This window comes from Mastomys coucha, unplaced genomic scaffold (genome assembly GCF_008632895.1).
Source record: "Mastomys coucha isolate ucsf_1 unplaced genomic scaffold, UCSF_Mcou_1 pScaffold9, whole genome shotgun sequence".
In the NCBI taxonomy this organism is placed as follows: Eukaryota; Metazoa; Chordata; class Mammalia; order Rodentia; family Muridae; genus Mastomys; species Mastomys coucha.
Window position 1 is genome coordinate 90,500,318 of NW_022196915.1, and position 21,796 is coordinate 90,522,113.

At 40.2% G+C, this 21,796-nt stretch overlaps 1 protein-coding gene and 1 non-coding gene across 2 annotated transcripts in view; one reads left to right on the top strand and one right to left on the bottom strand.

Annotated features, from left to right (window-relative positions):
- Positions 1-21,796, top strand: part of Ndfip2 (Nedd4 family interacting protein 2) — a 50,096-nt gene that overhangs the window by 12,005 nt on the left and 16,295 nt on the right. The window contains exon 2 of the mRNA XM_031361142.1: positions 18,075-18,240. Coding sequence (XP_031217002.1) covers positions 18,075-18,240 — 166 coding nt within the window. The remainder of the gene's footprint in view (positions 1-18,074; positions 18,241-21,796) is intronic.
- Positions 7,621-7,730, bottom strand: LOC116085460. The gene has a single exon (XR_004116568.1). It is a non-coding gene; the product is annotated as a U6 spliceosomal RNA (small nuclear RNA).

Sequence of the window (21,796 nt, forward strand, 5' to 3'; positions counted from 1 at the left end):
GAGCTAGGCGTGGTGATGCGCACTGCAGTCACAGTACTGGGGAGCTAGGCGTGGTGATGCACACTGCAGTCACAGTACTGGGGAGCTAGGTGTGGTGATGCACACCTGCAGTCACAGTACTGGGGAGCTAGGCAGGGAGTTTGTGTGTTGAAGCTTGTCTGGGTTACATATCAGATACTATCTATGTCTGGAAACCAGAGCAGGCAAATATACACAAGAGAAAATGAAAATAAATAGCTGAAATTTTTTTTCTGAGTAGTTGGAAATGTAAATAAAGATAATGAGTGTGTTATAGAGTCCTGTACTAGAAAAGTAAAGTATGCTGTACAACCTATAGAATAATGTTAAACATTAGGATAGGTGCTATGCTTATATACTATTGCTATTTAATTCTGATATTTTTACATACTGTCTCTTCTGTTTAGCAGCTCACATTTGTATGATAGGAACCATGTAGATTGTTGTAGCCATGAAAGGAGAATGGTTAACTGTAGGGATTTGTAAGTAAGGAGGACTTGTTCATTTCTTCAACCATCCGTTTGATGGAAGTTCCATCTACAGGAGCTTCTGTTTGAGGGCATACAGTAAAACTCAGAGGACAGATGTCATTACTTGTCATGAACCACAGTATGAGAATTATACCAAAACAGTACAGAAAGACAGGGAGAGAAGATGGAGAAGTAATTCTAAGGATGCTTGAAAACAGCATAGGGAATCATCTTACATTTACCTAAAATTGCATATTATACACATTTGAAGTATATATGTATATGTATGTATATGTATAATATATACCTTAAATGAAGTTATTCCACTTGGCATAATAATACTTTCTCCAGGAGCCATGGATCATCTAACAAGAACTCTAGTACCATGCATGAGAAACCCCCTTTTAAGTTTTTTGTTTGGGGTGTCTGAGAAACTCCCTAAACAGTATAGGCTTTTGTTGTTGCTCAAGACACCACTCTCTTCTGACACGGGATTAGGAGGTTTTGAGTTTGAACTCATCTGACAGCCTCCTCTAAGGAGTACCCTTTACCAAGAGGCAGCAGTGGCACCGATGAACTCCACTGACCAGCATGCGAAAATAGTGGTAGTCATTTCTTGGAGGTAACTAGTAGTTGTCTAGTTGGACATAAAGTCTACTCTAACAGGAGAACAGTCATGCCTGATAGAAATATCCCTAGTTAGTTGTCTGTGGTCACTGAGGTCATGGATCTCAGAGGAGAATCTACTGATGCCACTTTACTAAGTCAGTATGATTCCTAACTGCAGTCAAAATACTTATCTCATAAAAAAAAAAAACCAAAAAAAAAAAAAAACCTTCCTGTTGCAGCAGATGGATAGCTATGGCTAGCCAAAATGCAGAGAGCATGTGCCCTTGAAGTATCCCAGTTTGTACGTCTGCAGTGCACCCTCTATACCTAAGCCTCAGAGAACATCAAGAAAGACAGGGTAGAAAGATTGTAGGAAGTCTGCAGCAAAGACGCATCTTCTAGAGAGGACAAGGAAGCCATCTCCTGAAATCCCAACAGTATGGCTGCCTGAACAAGACCTGAACAATGACAACACAAATTGGCATTCAGTGTGCTCAGGAAATCTCAACAGGCCTCCAACCTAGATGAGCATCACAGGCGATTAATAACTGCTGCAAGTGGGAAAAATAGGCTTCCTCAGGAAAGAGTCCTTCCAGGGTTATCCAGGTAGTCAGTCACTCCTAATGCATACCAGCCACACTGAACAGACTGCAGGGTGGACCCCTGCCCCTCACCCCGCCCATGCGTCCTTTATATTCCAGAACACTTTCTTTAATATTGAGAATTGTCTAGAGGTTTGCTGTTACAGTTTTTCCTGAGTTTATAGTTACAGTAAACAGCAGTGGGTGGGTGGGTCAGTAGGTGGCCACCATCATGTTGAAACAAGAGCCAACAAGAAGTTGTTGAGATTTTTCACTCCCTCTGTTAAGCTTTCTTCTTTGTTCTTCTTTAATGTTGGAGGTCTTAGACTTCTTTATTTGCCGTTTGCTCCTAAGTGCGTATTTATATTCCTGTAAGCCGAGTTTATATTCTTTGCTCGTAGTTCTATGGTTTCAGAGTTGTGTCATTTCTCGGTGAGCCAGCCTTTTAAATGGGGTCCTCCAAAGCCAGTGTCTGCCATTTAGGAACTACGGCCATAGCTTAGTGAAGTTTAAAGTGGTTTGGAGGGTGAGTTGGAAAGTTGGCCAGTTGATACACACCTACAGTTAGCTAAGAATAAGTTCTGGTGTTTTGTTGCTTAGTTATATAACTATTGTTAATAATGCATATTTCAAAGTAGAAAAAGTAATTTTGCATATTTTACTACAAAAAAGGAAATAAAAAGTATAGATTAGGAAATAACATCTTTGTTGGCAGAGCCTGTGTAAAATATGGAAGAACAAACAAGACTCTTGGAACTTATAAGAATTACAATAAGAATATGACATTAACATGGAAAAGTCAGTTTCTATGTAACCAGTGAATGAATAAATTCAGAAATTGTAAAAACTTTTGGCTGACATACATATTCACATACATGTTTAGAGTAGCTTTGATTCTAATTTCCCAAATGGAAACAACTAATGTTCCTTTCAGTAAGTGAATAAACTGTAGTGCTTCTAGACAGTGACATTTATTTAGACATAAAATGAGTGATTTCGATATCAAACAACATGGAGTAATATGGTAGTCTGTGGATACTACCAACTAAAAGAAGCCAGCTTGACAAATCTATATAATTTCAACTGTATGACATTCTAGAGACATTATTTTTGGAGACAGTTAAAAATTTTATCAATGCCTTGCTATGTCCTGTGAGGAAAGAGTTTAGATTGAGTGTACAAGAGGAGTTTTAGTGTAGGATACTGTGAGAAGGATAGGGGTCCTTCGACATTTGCCGTTAGCCACGAAACTAACAGCAAGACTGAACATCGAGTGATGATGACAGTGTGCCAGGTGGGTGTCAGTTTAAACAAGCACACCAGTTTGGTGGGGATAAAGATAATCGGGTGGGGGCCTTGCATCTCTGGGACAGGGATGTATGGGAAGTTGCTACACTTGAGACTGACATTTCCTGTGAGTTTAAATCTAAAAACTTACTAAGACTTATATGGTAAATAAGTTTAGGGGTATGTTCCTGCTAAGGTGGGTGGAGAGGGAAGGGAATTCATTGTGTATGTTTACACAGGTGTGAGTCTGTCTTCTAACAATCCAGAGTTGCTCAGTTTATGGGTTTCTACCTTGACAACTTTGGAGAGTTTTTGCTCTTCTATGGAACACTTTGATGGATCACCTTTTAATAGTGTCTATAGTGGTAGCTTGGCACTGGCTTCTTCCCCAGTGCATCATCAGCAACAGCACGCCTTAGTAACTTATGTCACTGTGTTTAGTTTTGCTTGAGGATTCTATTCTTAGCCTCTCTCCGTTTGTACAGGGGGGACTAAAGCTTTCTATGAAGAAGTTGGCATTTTGGCCTGGTCCTTGGTAGCCTCTGTTCACCGTTACCTAGGAGACAGCCAGTCTCTCTAGTCTCCTTGCTGAAGCACCAGCTGCACTCCTGCGTGGGCGTCCCCTAGAGCTCCTTAGTCCTTAGAGCCTACAGGTTCTGGGTATCAATGGGCTGAGTCCACTTACCCTGCCCAGTATTATACTAGGAGCTTGTTAGGTTTAGTAAGTGTTGGTTGTAAAACTAATTAATGACCTGTTGGCTGAATAAATAAAGCTACATGAATCACAGAAATAAAGTGAAGCTTAATAAGATTAAAAATGCAGTCAAGCTTATTTAGCTAGTAGGATATCTGCATATTAAATTTAGACCTCCCGACACCAAATCATGTTCTTTTTTAGTTTATTTAGTTAGCCACTACCCTGTCTTCTAGAACAGCGCTTCTTAGCCTGTTGGTCTCCATCCCTTTGGGGTCAGCGACCTTTTCACAGGGGCCACCTACCTAAGACCATTGAGAAACATAGACATTTACATTATGGTTCATAACAGTAGCAAAATTACAGTTATGAAGTAGCAATGAAAATAATTTTATGGTTGGGTCACCATAGCATGAGAAGCTGTATTAAATGGTGTCAGCATTAGGAAGGTTGAATTCCACCATAACATATGAGATAGGAGAGTACATCATGCTGACTTCTAAAATGTCAGGTGAATGCTTGTGACAGTAAGGACACACTAGGTTAGGGGCTTTAATGCCTTTAAAAGTAAACTTAGTTCAACCCGTTATGTATTATCTAGCTTCTCCCCAACTCTTAGCTATGAGAGTATCAATAGTTCAGGATTCAGTTTTAGCAAAGAGTCTTTGTTTCTGCTACTTTTGTATTTTGTATGAAACACCATGATCAAGGCACAACTTATAGAAGGAAGGGCTTCCCGTGGGGTTTATGGATCCAGAGGGATAGAAGTCTATCACCACCATGGTGTCTTGCTGAGGACAATGGCATGAGGCTGGCACTGAGGCAGCAGTTGAGACCTGCCATCCAAATCCACACACAGGAAGTAGAAAGCACACTGAGAGTGGCAGAGCGCCAGCTTGCCCTCAGTGACACACCTCCTAACCCTTTCCAAACAGTCCTTCCATGACACACCTCCTAACCCTTTCCAAACAGTCCTTCCATGACACACCTCCTAACCCTTTCCAAACAGTCCTTCCATTGGGGACCAGTGATTCACATCTGTGAGCCTAGGGCTGCTCTCATTCAAACCACCACAGTCTGTAAAGGAAAGTGTGGGTCCCTCAACAGACAGAACCAGTGGTCAGTCAGTCAGGGAGAGAAGGGGAGGATTGGAGTGGTGCCGCTCAGTGTGTTGAAAAGTGTTGAAGACCTTAGCAAGCCTGAGGGCTGGAAATAAACTTCATGTTTAACCATTAGAAGTCATCATTCTTAGCAAGAGATGTTTGAGTAAAAGAACATGATAATGGTCTGGGGAAGAAATGAAAATTGGAATCACAGAGAATGAAATTTGACATCTTTTAGTTTATTTTTTCTTTTTCAGTATGTTTGTATGCAAAGGAATGAAGGATGAGACAGTTCAAATACCAGGAAAAGAGAAATTTTAAGCAGAGCAGGCTTCTGTGTGTTTTGTTAGTATGATATAAATAAAATACATGTGGGTGATGTAGGTAGACAGCAGTAAGTCAGAGGAATAGTTTAAATAAAGAGAAACTACTAGAAGACAGGATCTTTTTGGTGTACTTGTCTGTTGTTTGGGAGTGAAGACTGTGAGCTAGGGTAGGTGTACAAGATGAAGTTTAGAGATGCAGGGATGCAGGAGAGAGAAGAGGAAGGATTTCATTTTAAAACTTTTAAGAGCTTTTTGAAAATTCCTTGTGTGAAATAGGAGACAAAGTTTTGACCACAAGTTTTCTGGTTGGAAGTGGAGAAAGGAGAAAGAAAGAGCTGAACCCCCACCCCCATCTGGAAATGAGATGACTAATGCTGTCAGCCCTGCTGGTAAGATTAGGGACTAGTCTGCCCTGCCGCCCTGCTGGTAAGATTAGGGACTAGTCTGTTTTTCTGATTTGTTTCCCTCACTCTGTCAGAAGGCAACAGTTTCATCCTTATGGGTCTGGGCAAAGTAGCTGTGGCCCAAGACTGGGGACTTGAGAATTAATTGGTGGAACCTTTGCATATGTTTTTCGTACAGACAAATGGAGGACTAGACTCAGTGAAGATAAAGGACAGGGACTGTGAGGGAGGGTTCAGAGGGGACAGGGACTGTGAGGGAGGGTTCAGAGGGGACAGGGACTGTGAGGGAGGGCTCAGAGGCTGGGATTGGAAATGAGCTAGCTGGTTTACCTTCAGTGCCTCTTCTCAGGAGCTCTGCTGCTCAGATTGGATCTCCCTCTGCCTTGGGAACAGAGACCATAGTCACTGGGTGCTACATTCTGCATCATGTTCCTTCTAGTTTGTGACAAAAGGGTTCATGGTGATTTGCCTGTTTTGGCCAAAGTAGCATTTACAGTCAGGGCGATTACGTTGGGAAAGGGGGCTGCCATAAATACTAACAAGAAGACCATGAAAATGTGTTTCTAACAGTGGGAAGTAAAACTTGATCCTAACATCCAGACAGACCTCTCTACTCAGGTACATCCAAGATCTGGACTCACAGCAATAAACAAATTCAGATCAAGTCATTGTGAAACAGAATGAAGCTTATTAATTGGGAGATCACACACAGTGTGGAGGACATAGAGAGGGCACTAGGGCCTGCAGAGATGGCTCAGTGGGTGAGAGTACTAGGAGCTCTCTTGCAGAGGACCTGGGTTTGGTTTCTAGAGCGCACATGGTGGTAGCTCATGGCTGTGGCTCCAGTTCCAGGGAATTCAGCACCCTCACACAGACATACATGCAAAACACCAGTGTGTGTGAAAAAAAAATGCCCTAACAGTATGTGCACTTTTGTGTCTTTAAAATTACTTTGTTCTGGAGATATCATCTGTAACTAAGTTTAAAGAGTAAAGTTTAAACAATACAATTTAAAAATAAGGTACAAAGGTTTATTTTATCTAAAGATTTCCTTTATGAGATCGAGACATGGTTTATACAGGGTGTTATCCATGTTTATAGATATAAAGGATTAAGATAAGATTATAAAATCAAAAGTCACAAGGGTTTAAGATTGTTTTTGATCTTACCATTGTTCATTAGCTGTTTTAATGCTCTTGTTTAAAAGATTCTTAACATGCCCTTCCCCCAAAATAATCCAAAACAAAACCAAGAGTGTAGTCACTTTGTCTTGTAATTTTTGTCCTTTGTGTTGAAATTCTTGACTCAGTGAGACTTAAGTGAAAAGCAGGAGAGTGAGGGGCTCTTTATTTCTCCTGTTCCTTACTTTTTCTTACCTTGTCTCAGAAGGGTCTGGTAGGCCCGATGGACTGCAGGAACTTGACAGGAGGCTTTTGATCTCCATCTGTAGTAGCCCAGATCCTTTTGTTCGTGTACTTAGGCAAGTGCGGATAGGAATATCGTTGTTACTGGAGAGGTATGAAGAAAACTGCCCCGCCCAGGCAAAGGTGGCTCCACTCCCCTTTGGAGAGGTGGTTGCTCAGTGCTGAGTGTAGAGTACAGGAGCCAGTGGTCACACAGGGTGTCTAGGGGCAGCATGGGAAGGAAACCCGTGCTCTGCCCTTGTATTCACTCCTAACAGTGTTCCGAAAAAGGCAGGTCAGTTCCTTTGCAGCACAGCCTACAAAAGTCCTGGTTTTAGAAAGTGTCCCTTTACCTCCTGGCTCTGTGGCTCATTGGCTGCTGTTTACTATAGTGGTACTCAAAGGGTAGTTTCCCAGTTCAGTATTTCGTTAAGAACTTACTAATTTTCATTCTACAATGAGGAATTTTCCTAGGGCCCAATTTGTTTACTCACTTATATTAGATGGAATTCACAGGTTCACATTTTATTCTATGAGTTATAATTGCATACTTACTACTTTTACTTAACAAAATATTCAGATCATTCCAACTTATTCAGCAGGAGCCTCTTTTATCTTTTCCTGTGTCTTTGTGACATGTTCATGATTTGGCACTTTATGGGTTTGAGTATTTTTTTAAATTGGATATTCTATTTATTTACATTTCAAATATTATCCTCTTTCCCAAAAATAAAGACTACTTCATGAATTTGCATGTTATCCTGCTTGCGCAGGGGCCATGCTAACCTTTGCTGCATTGTTCTAACTTTAGTGTAGGTGCTGCTGAAGTGAGCACAGCTTTCAGTTCTTGAATGTAGTACAATTGCAAGACAGTTGGCACTTGTAGGTGGGACATCAGAGAGATGCCTGCTTTCTCCCTGCTGGTGCTGCTTAAGGAGCATTTCTCATAAGGCTGTGAACAAAGCGCATCAGTCTTCGGAGGAATAGCTAGTGTTAGTTCAAAACAGAAAACAGAACGCCTTTCTTATTTTTATTTTCTTTGTTTTGTGTTTTGAGGCAGGGTCTTTCTAAGTGAGGAGCCTTGCTTCATTATGCCTTTTTAGATTCTATAGGTGAATATATGTGGTTTATATACTGTGTGGGAAAAGACATTAAGCAGGAAAAGTGCTATTACAGGTGGCAGAGCAACATTTAATCTATATCCCTTAAGACATTTATTATTTATTTATTTATTTATTTATTTATTTATTTATTTATTTATTTAGACAGGGTTTCTCTGTGTAGCCCTGGTTGGCCTGGAACTCACTCTGTAGACCAGGCTGGCCTCAGAAATCTGCCTGCCTTTGCCCCCCCAAGTGCTGGGATTAAAGGCGTGCGCCACCACCGCCCAGCAGCAGTCCTCTCATTTTTAATTTTTAGTGTTTTTGCTTTTCTTTTGGAGATAAGGTTTTAGTACATAGCCCAGTTTCCCTGGGATGCTTGCCAGCGCATGCCACCCTTGAACCTCTGATTGTCCTGTATTAGCTTTCCAGGGGCTGGTCCTATAGTGTTCTCCTTCTCTCTTGATTCCTTTTTTTCAAAAAGTGATAGGTGCTTACCTTAAAAAGTATACACAGGAGAAGTACAAAGACGCAGGCAGTGTGGGCACGCAGCCCTTCACAGCCAGAGAAGCCTGTGCTGACACTGGGTGCTCATTAGCTCATTTGTGCTTATGTAGAGACGGATGGGAGGGGTTCTGTGAGTGCCAGGAAGCTATCTTAAAAAGGAAAATATGAAATATGATGTTTTAATTTTACAGTAAAGGGAAAAACATGAATAACTCAACTGTCAGTCACGGTTCCTTTACCACAGGACTCCTTTTTGTTATTGTTTGTTTTGTTTTGAGACTGGGTCTTAATGTGTGGGTCAGATTGACCTTGAACTCATAGCTGCCCCTGCCTCTGCTTCCCAAGTTCTGGGGTTAAAGGTGTGCTGCACCATGCCTGGCTACCACAGAAGTCTTAAATTGTATAAGATTTCACTAAAATTAAAAAAAGAGGTTAGAAAAAAAATCATAAGAAATTAGAATAAATTTTGAAACTTTATGCTGGAGATTTAACTATTAGCGGTTTTTGTTTTTGTTTTTGTTTTGGTTTGTTTTTTGTGGTGAACAGTAGAAGTTTTTAATCTGTATCCGCAGTTCCAGTGTATGTCTGTGTACAGTGTGTATACAGTGCTTGTGGAGGCCAGAAGAAGGCATTGACTTCCCTAGAATAGCATTCAGACAGCTCTGAGTTGTATGGGTTCAGGGAATTGAACTTGGATCTTATAGAGGAACACATGTGCTACTGAACTTTCTCTCTGGCTCCTAGCTCTTTTTTATTCTAATTTAAAGATGTATTATTGCTGGGTGGTGGTGGCACTCGCCTTTAATCCCAGCACTTGGGAGGCAGAGGCAGGAGGATTTCTGAGTCCGAGGCCAGCCTGGTCTATAGAGTGAGTTCTAGGACAGCCAGGGCTACACAGAGAAACCCTGTCTCTAAAAAAACCAAAAAAAAAAAAAAGGATAAAAAAAAGATATATTATTATTTTAAATTACATGTATGTATACCTGTATGAGTGTATGTACAAATAAGCTCCTTTTTCTGTAAACTGCTTTTACAGGGTAGTTTATCACAGTAAAAAGAAATGGAAGGAAGAGAGTATACTTTTAAGATTTATGCATTACAATTAATACAAATTTAATTTCAAACTTAAATGGTGAATTCTATTGTATAAGCATGGTATATTTATATAGCAATTTATATTATATATGTAACTCTGCATATGAATATATGTATATATATAAAACATATAACAGTGATATATCTATATACTAATTTACTCATGGCATACTTGGCTGCATAGTTTCTTGCTTTTTGAAAACTGCTACCTTAAGTATACCTGTGTGTATCTTTGTTTAAGTGTAAGAGTTTTTTGATATTGACATCTATAAAATAAAATTATGGGTTTTGTACACATCTAGATTTGGTCAAAATTACCAAATTGCTCTTTAACATGGTTAAATTGATTTTACCCTTACTAGTGGAAGTTTACATTTGTTTTTCCCCTTGTGCAATTTTATTTTGTTTTATTTGAGACAGGGTCTCTCTGTGTAGCCCTGGCTTGGCTGCACCTCTTTATGTAGACCTTGAGCTCAAGAGATAATGCTGCTTCTGTCTCCTGAGTGTTGAACTAAAGTCATACCATCACGCCTAGCCCCAGTGTACCAGTTTTTTCCCTAGGAACATTTTCTTAGTTTTGCAGTTATGTGTTGTTTTAGTCAATAAGATTTGGGTTTTCCGGGCTAGCAAGATGGCTCAGCAGTTAAGAGCACCAACTCCTCTTCCAAAGGTCCTGAGTTCAAATCCCAGCAACCACATGGTGACTCACAACCATCCGTAATGAGATCTGACGCCCTCTTCTGGTGTGTCTGAAGACAGCTACAGTGTACTTATGTATAATAATAAATAAATCTTTAAAAAAAAAGATTTGGGTTTTCCTAGATATATTCTTGCTAGTTAATTTGTACAAAAACATTGCCTCTTTTATGACCAGATTAGGTTCTCTATTTTTTTTATTAGAATACTTTTATTTAGTGACTAACAGTCATATCTACAGATGGGTATTTAGTCCTTGTTCAGTGCTGTGAGGCACTGATTGATGCTTGCTTTCTCAGTGTATCGAGAGAATTAGATAGTACTAGATATCCCTAGGAACTTTGTCCTAGTCTTTGGTTTTTCCATAGCAGTGGGTAGGGGCATGCGTGCATGTATGTATTGGTTGCTCTGTTTTTGGATTTATTTTATGTATGTGAGTACACTGTAGCTTCAGACACATGAGAAGAGGGCATGGGATCCCATTCCAGATGGTTGTGAGCCATGATGTGGTTGCTGGGAATTGAACTCAGGACCCCTGGAAGAGTAATTAGTGCTGTTAACTGCTGAGCCCCAGTTTGCTTAGTTTTTTAAATTCTCTTTTCTGTTGATTTCTGTCTAGCTGTGGTAAAAATGTTATCTCTAGTGGAGTTATTTTAAAGATGGATGCTACAGAGTTTGATGGTTAAAGTTTTTTTTTTTAACGTTTAAGAATTCAACTGCATGTATTTCTGTGTGCCATATGCATACCAAGTGCCATGGAGGCTAGAATCTGCATCCTCTGGAACTAGAATTCCACACTGTTCTGAGATGCCATGTGTCTGTTGAACCTCGGTGCTCTCAGGAGAGCAGCCCGTGCTCTTGACCACTGACCTATCTTTCCAGCTCCTGGAGTTTATCTTTCATAGTGTATAGTGATTGTGGCTTTGGAAAACAGTATAATTTAGTCAATTTAGGAGGCAGATACTTGCTTATGAAGTTGCTTTGACTGTCTCTTGATAGTTGAGTGACAAAATCTCCACATTTTACTCTGTATTTTGTTGTGAGAACCATAGATATCCATAAGATGTGCATACTACTTGATCTTGAGTTGTTTGGCATATATAACATTGCGTGAGTCGGCTTCCCCTTCAGTGAGAGAAGACTGGAAGCTTAGGGGATTGCACACACCCTAGGCCCTGCCGCTTGGTTTAGTGACTACTGAAATGAGCAAATCATACTTCCTGAACATCCTGGCTTAGGATCTGATTAGGGAGACAAATACTGTCTATCAAGCCAAAGTCTCTAAGCCCTTAGAGCATCATTTCTCAACCTGTGTGTTATGACTCTTTTGGGGTTGCATATCAGATATCCTGCATACCAGAGATTTACATTACAGTTCCTAACAGTAGCAAAATTATAGTTATGAAGTAACACAAAATAATTTTATGGTTGGGGCCACCACAACCTGAGGAGCTGTATTAAAGGGTTGCAGCATTGGGAGGGTTTAGAACCACTGCCCTAGAGCCTCATGAAGCAGCACCAACTTGCTTCCTGGATGAGAGTAGTTGGAATTAAAGTTTGCTAGCTTTTGTTTTCTGTTTGTGCCTTGATAGCCCCTACCCTAACAGTTTTCTTTTAAAATCTTCCAGAATCTTCAGATTCTAATAGCTAAAAGGGACATATTCCAAGTGTAGTGACATCTGTTTTGATATCTATCTATCTAATCTATCTATCTATCTATCCTTGAAGGTTTGATATCTCAGCCCTTCATTGGGAAATGTGCTCTTAGACAGTTTTAGTCTTTAAACTTTACCAACTTCCAGTTTGCTGATTTAATTTTAGTTCATGCAAATTAGAAATTTTCTGGAGGATATGTCAGAATGTTCTCATCTGATTACAAGACAGGAAAGGAGTAAAAGCTCTTATTACAGATTGCTGTTGCTCTTATATTGTGAGGTCATGTATGGAATAAATTGTATAGTGAAGGATTAAATCAGCATTGGAGTCTTTTTAAAGCTCAGCATGTAAATGGCTTTATGAAGCCAAACGTTTATCTTTGAAACTTTTTTTTCCTGCTTAAGAAAATGTTTCCGCCCGGCAGTGGTAGTGCACGTCTTTAATCCCAGCACTTGGGAGGCAGAGGCAGGCGGATTTCTGAGTTTGAGGCCAGCCTGGTCTACAGAGTGAGTTCCAGGACAGCCAGGGCTACACTGAGAAACCCTGTCTCAAACAAACAAACAAGAAAATGTTTCATAGCATTTTTTCCATTTGGATGTCTAACGTTTGGTTCCTAAACCATTTAAGGAATGGAAGCTTAAACACTATGACTTTGCTGTATTGCTATTTCTAATAATCTGTGATTTTATGGGAAGCGTGTTTGTCTTGAAAATGAGTTAGCTCTGTTAATTTGTGCAGATACATACCTGATGTTTCCTTAGTTGTGTAGTAATTTGCCTTTTTTTCCTGTCCAACTACTTCTGAGTGTCCTTAATTAGGGGTGATGTTATTTTAGCTTCTGTCTTTGTCCCAGGTACCTTTCCTAGAAGGAAGGCCTTGCGGAGTGTTGGGAGTCATTTGCTTTGCTAAAGGACTATCATGAGAGGTGTATTAGTGTCTAGGTCTGGACTGGGGAGGGCTAACGCCCACCCACAGTGCTGTGCGGCCGTGATGAAGAAGGAAGGAAACCCTCCGAGGGAAGCAGCCATCTACTTTACTTATCCTTAAAACCGCAGTGTACCCATGGATAACTACATCCGACAGACCTGATGGAAGTGATGAGTGGAGTAGTGTGCCGTGGACAGCTACAACACCAAACCTACAGACTAGTTTTCGAAAACTTCTATCTTTTAACAGCAAACCCAAGCGTGATGTGGTGGGTCCCAGCCCTGAAGAGGTGGAAGCAGCGCACCTGGAGTAGTTAGATCAGAGTGTGTGGGTCTTGGCAACCCTAGCAAGCTGTCTTCAGTCACATATTCTCAAAAAAGGAATGAAAGAGACAAGTAATGAAAAGCAGGCGAAAGAGAGTTATTCAATTTGACTACATTGCCAAGAGGAAACATTAAAATGTCCAGGTCCCCCAAGTTCCCCCTTTTCTTCTTTAGGGACTAGACTAGGTACGCAATCTGCTAATCATTTCTTAAGGTTATAGTGCCCAGTTGATAAAGAGGAATAACTAGAAGGCAGATTTATAAATATTTTTTAGCTGGGGTCTAAGTGAGCGACTGTTTAGTTATTACTAATGTACATTAATTGTGCATGTTAGTGAGTGCCACTGTACAAACGTGCATGTGTCCTTCCTTGACCTCATCTACCTTCCCCTGCTACCTTTTTAACCCTTCCATCGGAAATGGAGTTTTGGTTGATACAACATCTTAAGTAGCATAAGTTATTCAACTGAGAGACTGGACATAATGCGTGTGCCATACAGAGGCAGGGAATCCTAGATGTCCCAGATATTTATACTACAACTTCAGCATATGAAAAGGAGTTCAAGCAGAGGTGTAATTTTTTCTTCTTGAAAGTAGAAGTTTATATAAGATTTTTTTACCCCACCTACATGATTTCTTTGTTCTCTGGAAGTCTTTGAGATGAAACAACCTTTGATTCCTACCCTCTAACTTACGGAAGCCAGTGACTAGCTGTGAGGTACCTCAGAGTACAAGGGGCAGCAGCAAGACTGTTCTGTTCTCGTTCATTCTGCTCCTTCATAGTCTCTTTGTGAACAGTAACCTGTAATGTAGATTCTTTTCATTTTAAGCAGGATTGGATAAGTGCTTTTATAAATACTTTTTCAAAGCATTTAAGACAGATATAACCTCTATTTTTATAGATATCTTTTGGTCAGTAAAACATATTGTGGATTATTATACCTTTAAAATTTTTTTTTAAATTATTTGCATTTCAAATGTTAGTCCCTTTCCCGGTTTCCCCTCTGCAAACCCCCATCCCATCCACCCCTCTTACCCTGCTTCAGTGGGGGTGCTCCCCTCCTCCTGCCTCACCGCCCTAGCATTCCTCTACACTGGGGCATCAAGCCTTCACCAGGGCCAAGGGCCTCCCCTCCCATTGATGCCAGATAAGGCCCCTTCAGTTCCTTCAGTCCATCCCCTAACTCCTCCATTGGGATCCCTGTGCTTAGACTAGTCTGGTGGTTGGCTGTGAGCATCTGCATCTGTATTGTCAGGGTCTGGTAGAATCAGTCAGGAGTCAGCTGTATCAGGCTCCTGTCAGCAAGCACTTCCTGGCATCAGCAATAGTGTCTGGGTTTGGTGTCTGCATGTGGAATGGATCCCCAGGTGGGGCAGTCTCTGGATGGCCTTTCCTTCATTCTCTGCTCCACACTTTGTCCCTGTATTTTCTTTAGACAGGAGTGATTCTAGGTTAAAATTTTGGAGATGGGTGGGTGGCCCCATTCCTCAGCAGGGGGGGGCATGCCTAACTTCTGGATATGGTCTAGGATTATAGCTTTTTAAATTGTGGGAGCCCTGTAACTGAATGATGGGGCACAAAAGTTTGGCAACAGTACTGGTTTCCAGTTATCGTCTTAGGTAGGGTTTCTGTTGATGAGGTTTTGGTCATAACACTATGTCCAAAAGCAATCTAGGAAGCAAGAGTTTATTTGGCTTACACGTCCATATCATAGTCCATCTTTAAAGGGAGTCAGGACAGAAACTCAGACAGGGCTGGAATCTGGAGGCAGGAGCTGACGCAGAAGCCGCGCAAGGGTGCTGCTTACTGGCTTGCTCCATAATGGCTTCCTCAGCCTGCTTTCTTACAGAACCGGGCCAGCAGTCCAGGGATGACACCACCTATCATGGACTGGGCCCTCCCCCATTAATCACTGATATGCAAACCTTACAGATTTGTCTACAGCTAGATCTTAGAGAGGGATTTTCTCAATTGAGGTTCCCTCTTTTCTGAGGGATACACTAGTTTGTATCAAGTTGACAAAACTAGCCAGTAAAGATGTGCAACAACCAAAAATTAAATACAAATGAAACATATACTGAATTCAAGATGTTTCTGCCAGTGCTGTGTGGTGGCCGTGTTTGCTAAAGGGTTTCATTGTGACATTTCCACGCAGGTACATAATGCAGTTCAATTGTGCTAACACTCATGCCCTCTGACTGCTCCTCTGTCCTATGGATCCACTGCTTTTACCAATTGTACTATCATTTTTTTAATGCCTTGGTAAGTTGATTGCGGCTGCTTATAAGAATGTGGGTAAGGATTTGTATGGGTACCTAGTGGCTATACTCCTGTAGAAAATGTCTCTTTTGTCCATTAGTTGGTAACTATGTATAAATACCCAAGGAGGGGTGGGGTCTCATGAGCCTCTCCATCTTCCCAGACTGCTTTTGGTCCAGTTCTGATCTTGGGTAGTTAGTTAATAATCACAGCTCCTGTGAGTTCAGGAGTGCAGCAGACCTGTGATCCCTGGACATCATTCCTTCCACCCCTCCCTCCTTCCCTCCCCACAGCTTTTCCATTCCTTATGCCTCTCCTGTGATGTTCCTGAAGGTTCCCAGGGTGATAGAAATGAGCCGTTTATGGCTGAGTGTTCAACATTCACTTCTTATTTTGACACTTACTGGATCGTTGCAGTTCCCACTGACCACTTCATAAAGAAGTTCCTCTGATTAGGGTTGACAGCAGCTCTAATCTATTGGGCATAAACATAGTTATTTAGAAAGCAATTTGATGACTACATTGCTTCATACAATAAATTTCCTTTTGATTTCTTGTCACTAAGTGTTTGATTTGTATACTTGTTTTATAGCCTTTTATATCCATGGTTACCTAAAATGTTCTCTGTGAAAAGGAGTTGTGAGCCCTGTTGGAAGTTATTGATTACATAAATAAAGTGCTCTAAGCCCTTTAAAGAACACTTAGGTTACGAATGTTTAAAAAAAAAAAGCTGTTAACTAGAGATCAGTTTGTGGGAGGCCTCTGATCCTTACAAGAAAACACAAGCTTGTAACCTGACAAGGAACGTATGTGAGATCGGTAAATCTGGGTGCTAGGGTAGTGTGGGCTACACAGAGACCGTCTCCAAGTCAGAAAAGGTGTTTCAGAGAGCCCTGCTTGTAGTTGGCTATAATGAGTTCCTGAGATTTAGATTTTAAACTGGGATCTCAGCACCATATAGATTAGCTGGACACTGAGAGAGATGATACAAAGAGTTGAATAAGTCAAGAATCCTCTTTTTGGTCATTATTTTGTGTTTTTTGTTTGTTTGTTTTTGTTTTGTTTTAAAGTAGATTAGTAAAGGGATATACAGGCCTGAAGCTTAGAAGAGTCTAGTCTGGTAATGTAAATTTGATTGTCTATTTTATAGTTATTTTGTAGACTTTAATATCTTTCCTTTTTTTGAAAAGATAGGGACCTTTGGTGATTTGTATTATTTAGGCAACTTTTTATCCAGTTAAGAGTTCTGTGATGTACCATTTTCAACAAAACACAATGAAACTGTGGTAACAATCTCTGCCATATTTTATGTTGGAGAAAACCTTTTCTTATAGGGAATAGTGTTTCTGAGACATGCAAAACTAGAAGTTCTAGGCTCCATTTTACTTTTATTAAAAATATTAAAGTGCCCGGGTGCATGCCTTTAGTCCCAGTACTCCAGAGGTGATCTCTCTGAGTTCCAGGCCATCCAAGGATACATAGGGAGACCCTGTCTCAAAAAAACAAACAAAATGTTGAAGCTTATTAATTGACATGGAGTAAAAATTTCAAATAACAAGAATGAAATTTCTTCTCCCAACTTAAACTTAAAGGTTCTCTGTGTACCTTTCTAGAAATTTAGAATTGTTCTTTTGTATTTGTATTACACAATGGTATTATGTCCTCATTATCTTAAAATCTAGTTATAACCCATACTGTTCTGTAGCTTTTCATTTATAAGAGTAGACAGCAGCAATGTGCTGGTTAGAGTTTTGTGTGTGTGTGTGTGTGTGTGTGTGTGTGTTTTCAAGTTGACAGAAACAAGTTTCATCTGAGAAGAGGGAACTTAAGTATAGAAAATACCGCCGCCATCAGACTGAACTGTAAGCACATCTGTAGGCATTTTCTTGATGGGGTGATTTTGCCACTCCTGGGAAGGTGGTTTGGGTGCTTTAAGAAAGCAGGCTGAGCAAGCCATAGAGAACATGCCAGTACAGCATCCCTCCATAGTTTCTGCCTCTATGTTCTTGCATGTTCTTGTACCAACTTGCTTGATGATGGACTATAACCTGTGAGATGAAATATCACCGCCGCCCCCCCCACCCCCCTCCCCCCACTCACAGAGCTCCTGTGGTCATCATGTTTGCTACAGTAATAGAGCACAAACTAAGGCAGGCAGTTTTCGATGGAAAGGAAACCTCTATTTTTGTTAACAGTCATCTCAGTTGTGTTTGATGAAAGTCCCTTCTGACCCTTGATTTTAAGTAGGTAGGCAAATTTGCTGGGGTGTTGGGACACTTAGCACGCCATGTGTGTAGAATATTCATGCGTTCTGTTTATCAACAAGAAACACTTTTACTTGCAGAAAATATGTATTAACATTGTAAACATAAAACCAAATTTCAGTGCACAATCAGACCAAGATGCTGAGAACTAGGCACATTGGCTTGATACTAATAGATTTAGTTCCTGGTTTTGCTTTGCCCTAAACTGATTCAGTCTTTTTTGTTCATATTTTAAAATGTTAATATTTCTCCCTTTTCCTGAATACCTTTAAATTTTAAATAATCTTTAAAAACTAGCTGACGTGAAAAGAAAATAACATTGATTACATTGCTTTTCTTCTTGTTCTTTAGCTTCACAATGAAGAAGATAATTCAGAATCATCTGCAGTAGAGCAGCCATCACCCTGCAGCCCAGCAGCACAGACTGTGGAAGCCGCTGCTTCAGCACCAGCAGTGGACACTGGCTCTTCCCCTCCCCCTTACAGCAGCATCACTGTGGAAGTTCCTACAACTTCAGGTGAGCGGGCCGAGGGGCGCACTGCTTCCCTTGCTTTTTGACAGTATGATTGTGTGTAGTTATTAAATCTTTCATTGGGCTAATTGCTTGTTTTGTTTTGCTTTATAACCCAGGATGGCCTCAGCTTTCCAGCTGCTATGTGCTCAGAGTGCAGGCATGTAGCATTGCACTTGTTAAATGAACTTTGAAACAAATACAGACACACATGTATGTGTGTGTGTGTATATGCACATGTCTATGTATATACATACATATATGTTTATGCTTATATATTCATGAGGTTTAATGGGAAGCTTATAATGATAGGAGTAAGAATATGGTGGGTGTGTGTTAGCAGACATGGACAATGTGCATAGTGTTTTGCCATACATGCAGGAAGAATGCTTTTATTACACGTCAGTCATTCCTGCTTGCTGCTGTCTGTCTTCTCTGTCAGCTTATCCTACTTAGAGATTTTTTTCTTACCACAATGTATAATCTCTCAGCAGTGTTCAGTTGGTTATAGGATAATTTGTATTCTAATATGTTTTATATACTCTTATTTATATAATTTTGTGATTTTGTTTTCTACTATAATCTGAGAAGTTTAAAATTTCTTTTTTTTTTTTTTTGGTTTTTCGAGACAGGGTTTCTCTGTGTAGCCCTGGTTGTCCTGGAACTCACTCTGTAGACCAGGCTGGCCTTAAACTCAGAAATCCGCCTGCCTCTGCCTCCCAAGTGCTGGGATTAAAGGCGTGCGCCACCACTGCCCAGCTAAAATTTCTAAGAGTCTAAGTTCTCTATTTCATATGCGTTATGAAGAAATCTTAGAAATCATTTACTCTTAGAATTCATTCTTAGAAATTCGTTACTGAAAAGCATGTTAACAGAACGAAACACCCTTGTAACCTGGAGCTGGAGCTCACGGGAGAGTGCTGTGATGGCCGTCTGCAGGAGGCTCATGGACTAATCATCAACCGCACAAGAGCACAGCACGAGAGCGGACACACAGTTCATTCAGTTATCTTCCTTGTTTCTCTGAATAGTGACTCCATCTGAGTGACTCTTGCTAATTCTGTCTAGTTCCCACCTTTGTGTAATCTGTAACCTGATCAGACACTTGCTGTTCACTTCTTTGCAAGGCAGTTTCTGAAAGTCGTGCGGTAGGTCCTCATTGTTGCAGTTCCTGTGTGCTGATTTTACTGTTCGAGTGCTGTTTGATCAGTGTGCTTAGTACTTGATAAGAACTTTGACAGAAAGCTCTGCCAGCGGCACCCTTGCTCTGCCTCCTTCTGAGGCCCTGTTCTGCAGTCTTTGCCATATCAGTCAAAGGGTCTAATTGGCCAGAAACACTCTAAAGCATTAGTTCTCAACCCGTGCGTGCATCCAGACCCCTGGGGTGGTGAGTGACCTTTGTACAGGGGTCTCTTAAAACCATCAGAAAACACAGATATTTATATTACAATGTATAACAATAGCAAACTATAATTATGAACTAGAAATGAAAATTTTATGATTGTGGTCACCACAATATGAGGAATTAATTGTATTAAAGGGTTGCAGCATCAGGAAGGTTGGAAGCCACTGCTCTAATGGTTTTTGTACTTAATCATAAAATTACATAGTTTATACGTAATTTTTATTGAAATAAAATTATATTATTGGATTTCCAAAAATATATCCATCTTTACTTTTTGGAGTGAATTATCATGCCACCATGGCTTAAGCTGTCCAGGTTTAGATTTGCAAATACTTTAGTAGAGCTTGTACCGCTTAACGGGACCTAAAGCTTTGTATGCTGTTTCTGTAGTTTTGCTACTCAGCATTATAAAATAAACTGAGGAGCTTCTGGTTTTCTGTGGTCTAGAGATCACAGAAATAATAAGCATAATTTTTAAAGATGAGATACATTTCAACTATAAAACCAGTGGAAGCTGGTATTGGGTCTTCACTTACTGTTACAGTGCCCTCTGTGAAGAAGAGCCTTCATTCTTTTACAGTTGTGGCTAACCTGATACTCATATCTCTAACCACAGGAGCTGAGGGATTCTAGATTTGGAGTCTCTTTAGTGAAGAATTACTGATAATTGTTTTGTTTCTTTTTTCTTTTTTCTTTTTGGTTTTTCAAGACAGGGTTTCTCTGTGTAGCTCTGGCTGTCCTGGAACTCACTCTGTAGACCAGGCTGGCCTTGAACTCAGAAATCCACCTGCCTCTGCCTCCCAAGTGCTGGGATTAAAGGCATGCGCCACCACCGCCCGGCTGTTTTGTTTCTTAGTTATGTGTTAAACATGACCTTTCCTAGTTTTCCATGGCATTGTATTTATTCTCCATTAGTTTATTTTACGATTTTTTTTCCTGGCTCTGAGTAGCATGGGTGACATTTGAATGTTTCATGGCATACTGCTGTTAGATGCTCCTTGTCTCTGAAATACCTTTGTGTGCTTAGAAAGTCGAGCTCCATAGCGTGGCAGTGACTCACTAAGGCCGCCGTCCTCGGAGACTGGGAAACAGCATCCAGGCTGTGATGTTGTTGAGAGGCCTTGTGGACAGAGTAAAGAATTAAGTCATGAGCTTAATTTTTGTTAATGGCGTGATTCTTTTCTTTGTTGAAGACTTTCCAGGTGATACACGCTGTTGATAGAGTAGATCATATCTCCTTAGATGGTGCGCTATTTAGTTGTATAGTGTATACATTAATAACTTGTTGCTATTGCTTCAGAATTAATATTGTTTTCACTTAGGTTTTTATGCTTCTCAATTGCATTATTACCATTTTCTGCCATTAGATTACAAACAGTCTCATTTCAGATTCTTAGCCTGTATTCATAACTTATTTTTTTCTTAAAGCCTAGGTAGCCGAAAATATAATACTAAAATAAAAAAATTTCATATTGGAGATTTAGAAAGTTCTAATATAGAGAAAAGTATATGTTAATGTACAAAATATCAAAATACTACAGTTATAGGTAGAGGAAATTCTCTATTTCACAATGTTTGACATTGCTTTTAGAATCTACATTTTCCTTGGTTGTGATTCTACTATAAATGTCATGCTGAACTTGACTTATACTAGTTATATTGAAAACATAGCCTGTACTTTTATTTTTAAAATGAGCAGTTTATACTTACTATTTTATTATTATTTTGGAGTTTATTTCTCACAAATGCTTTAAAAATCAGAGACAAACTGTGAATTAAAAGAAAGCTCTAAAAAACTGTGTGGATGTTGGGATAACTGAAGGAAAACTAGGTGAAAGTAAAAAGGAAGAAAAGTCTTAAGAGAACACAGAGTGTTCTTAAAATATTAGGGGCTCTGGGGCTGCCCCTTCCACTGTAGCCGGGACGTGTAAGTCACTTCACTCCCCAGATCTCAGCGTTGCCAACACTGATGCGAGAGAAGAAAGACAATTTGGTCAGCACTGCGAGCTGCAGTCATTACTGTTTGACCACCTTTGCTTTGATTGGTTTGGCTGTGAGACAGTGAGTAAAGAGGTGAGCATTGTGTAGACTAGTGAGCACACACACACTGGTATTCTCACCTCCTAGTGAGCACACACACACTGGTATTCTCACCTC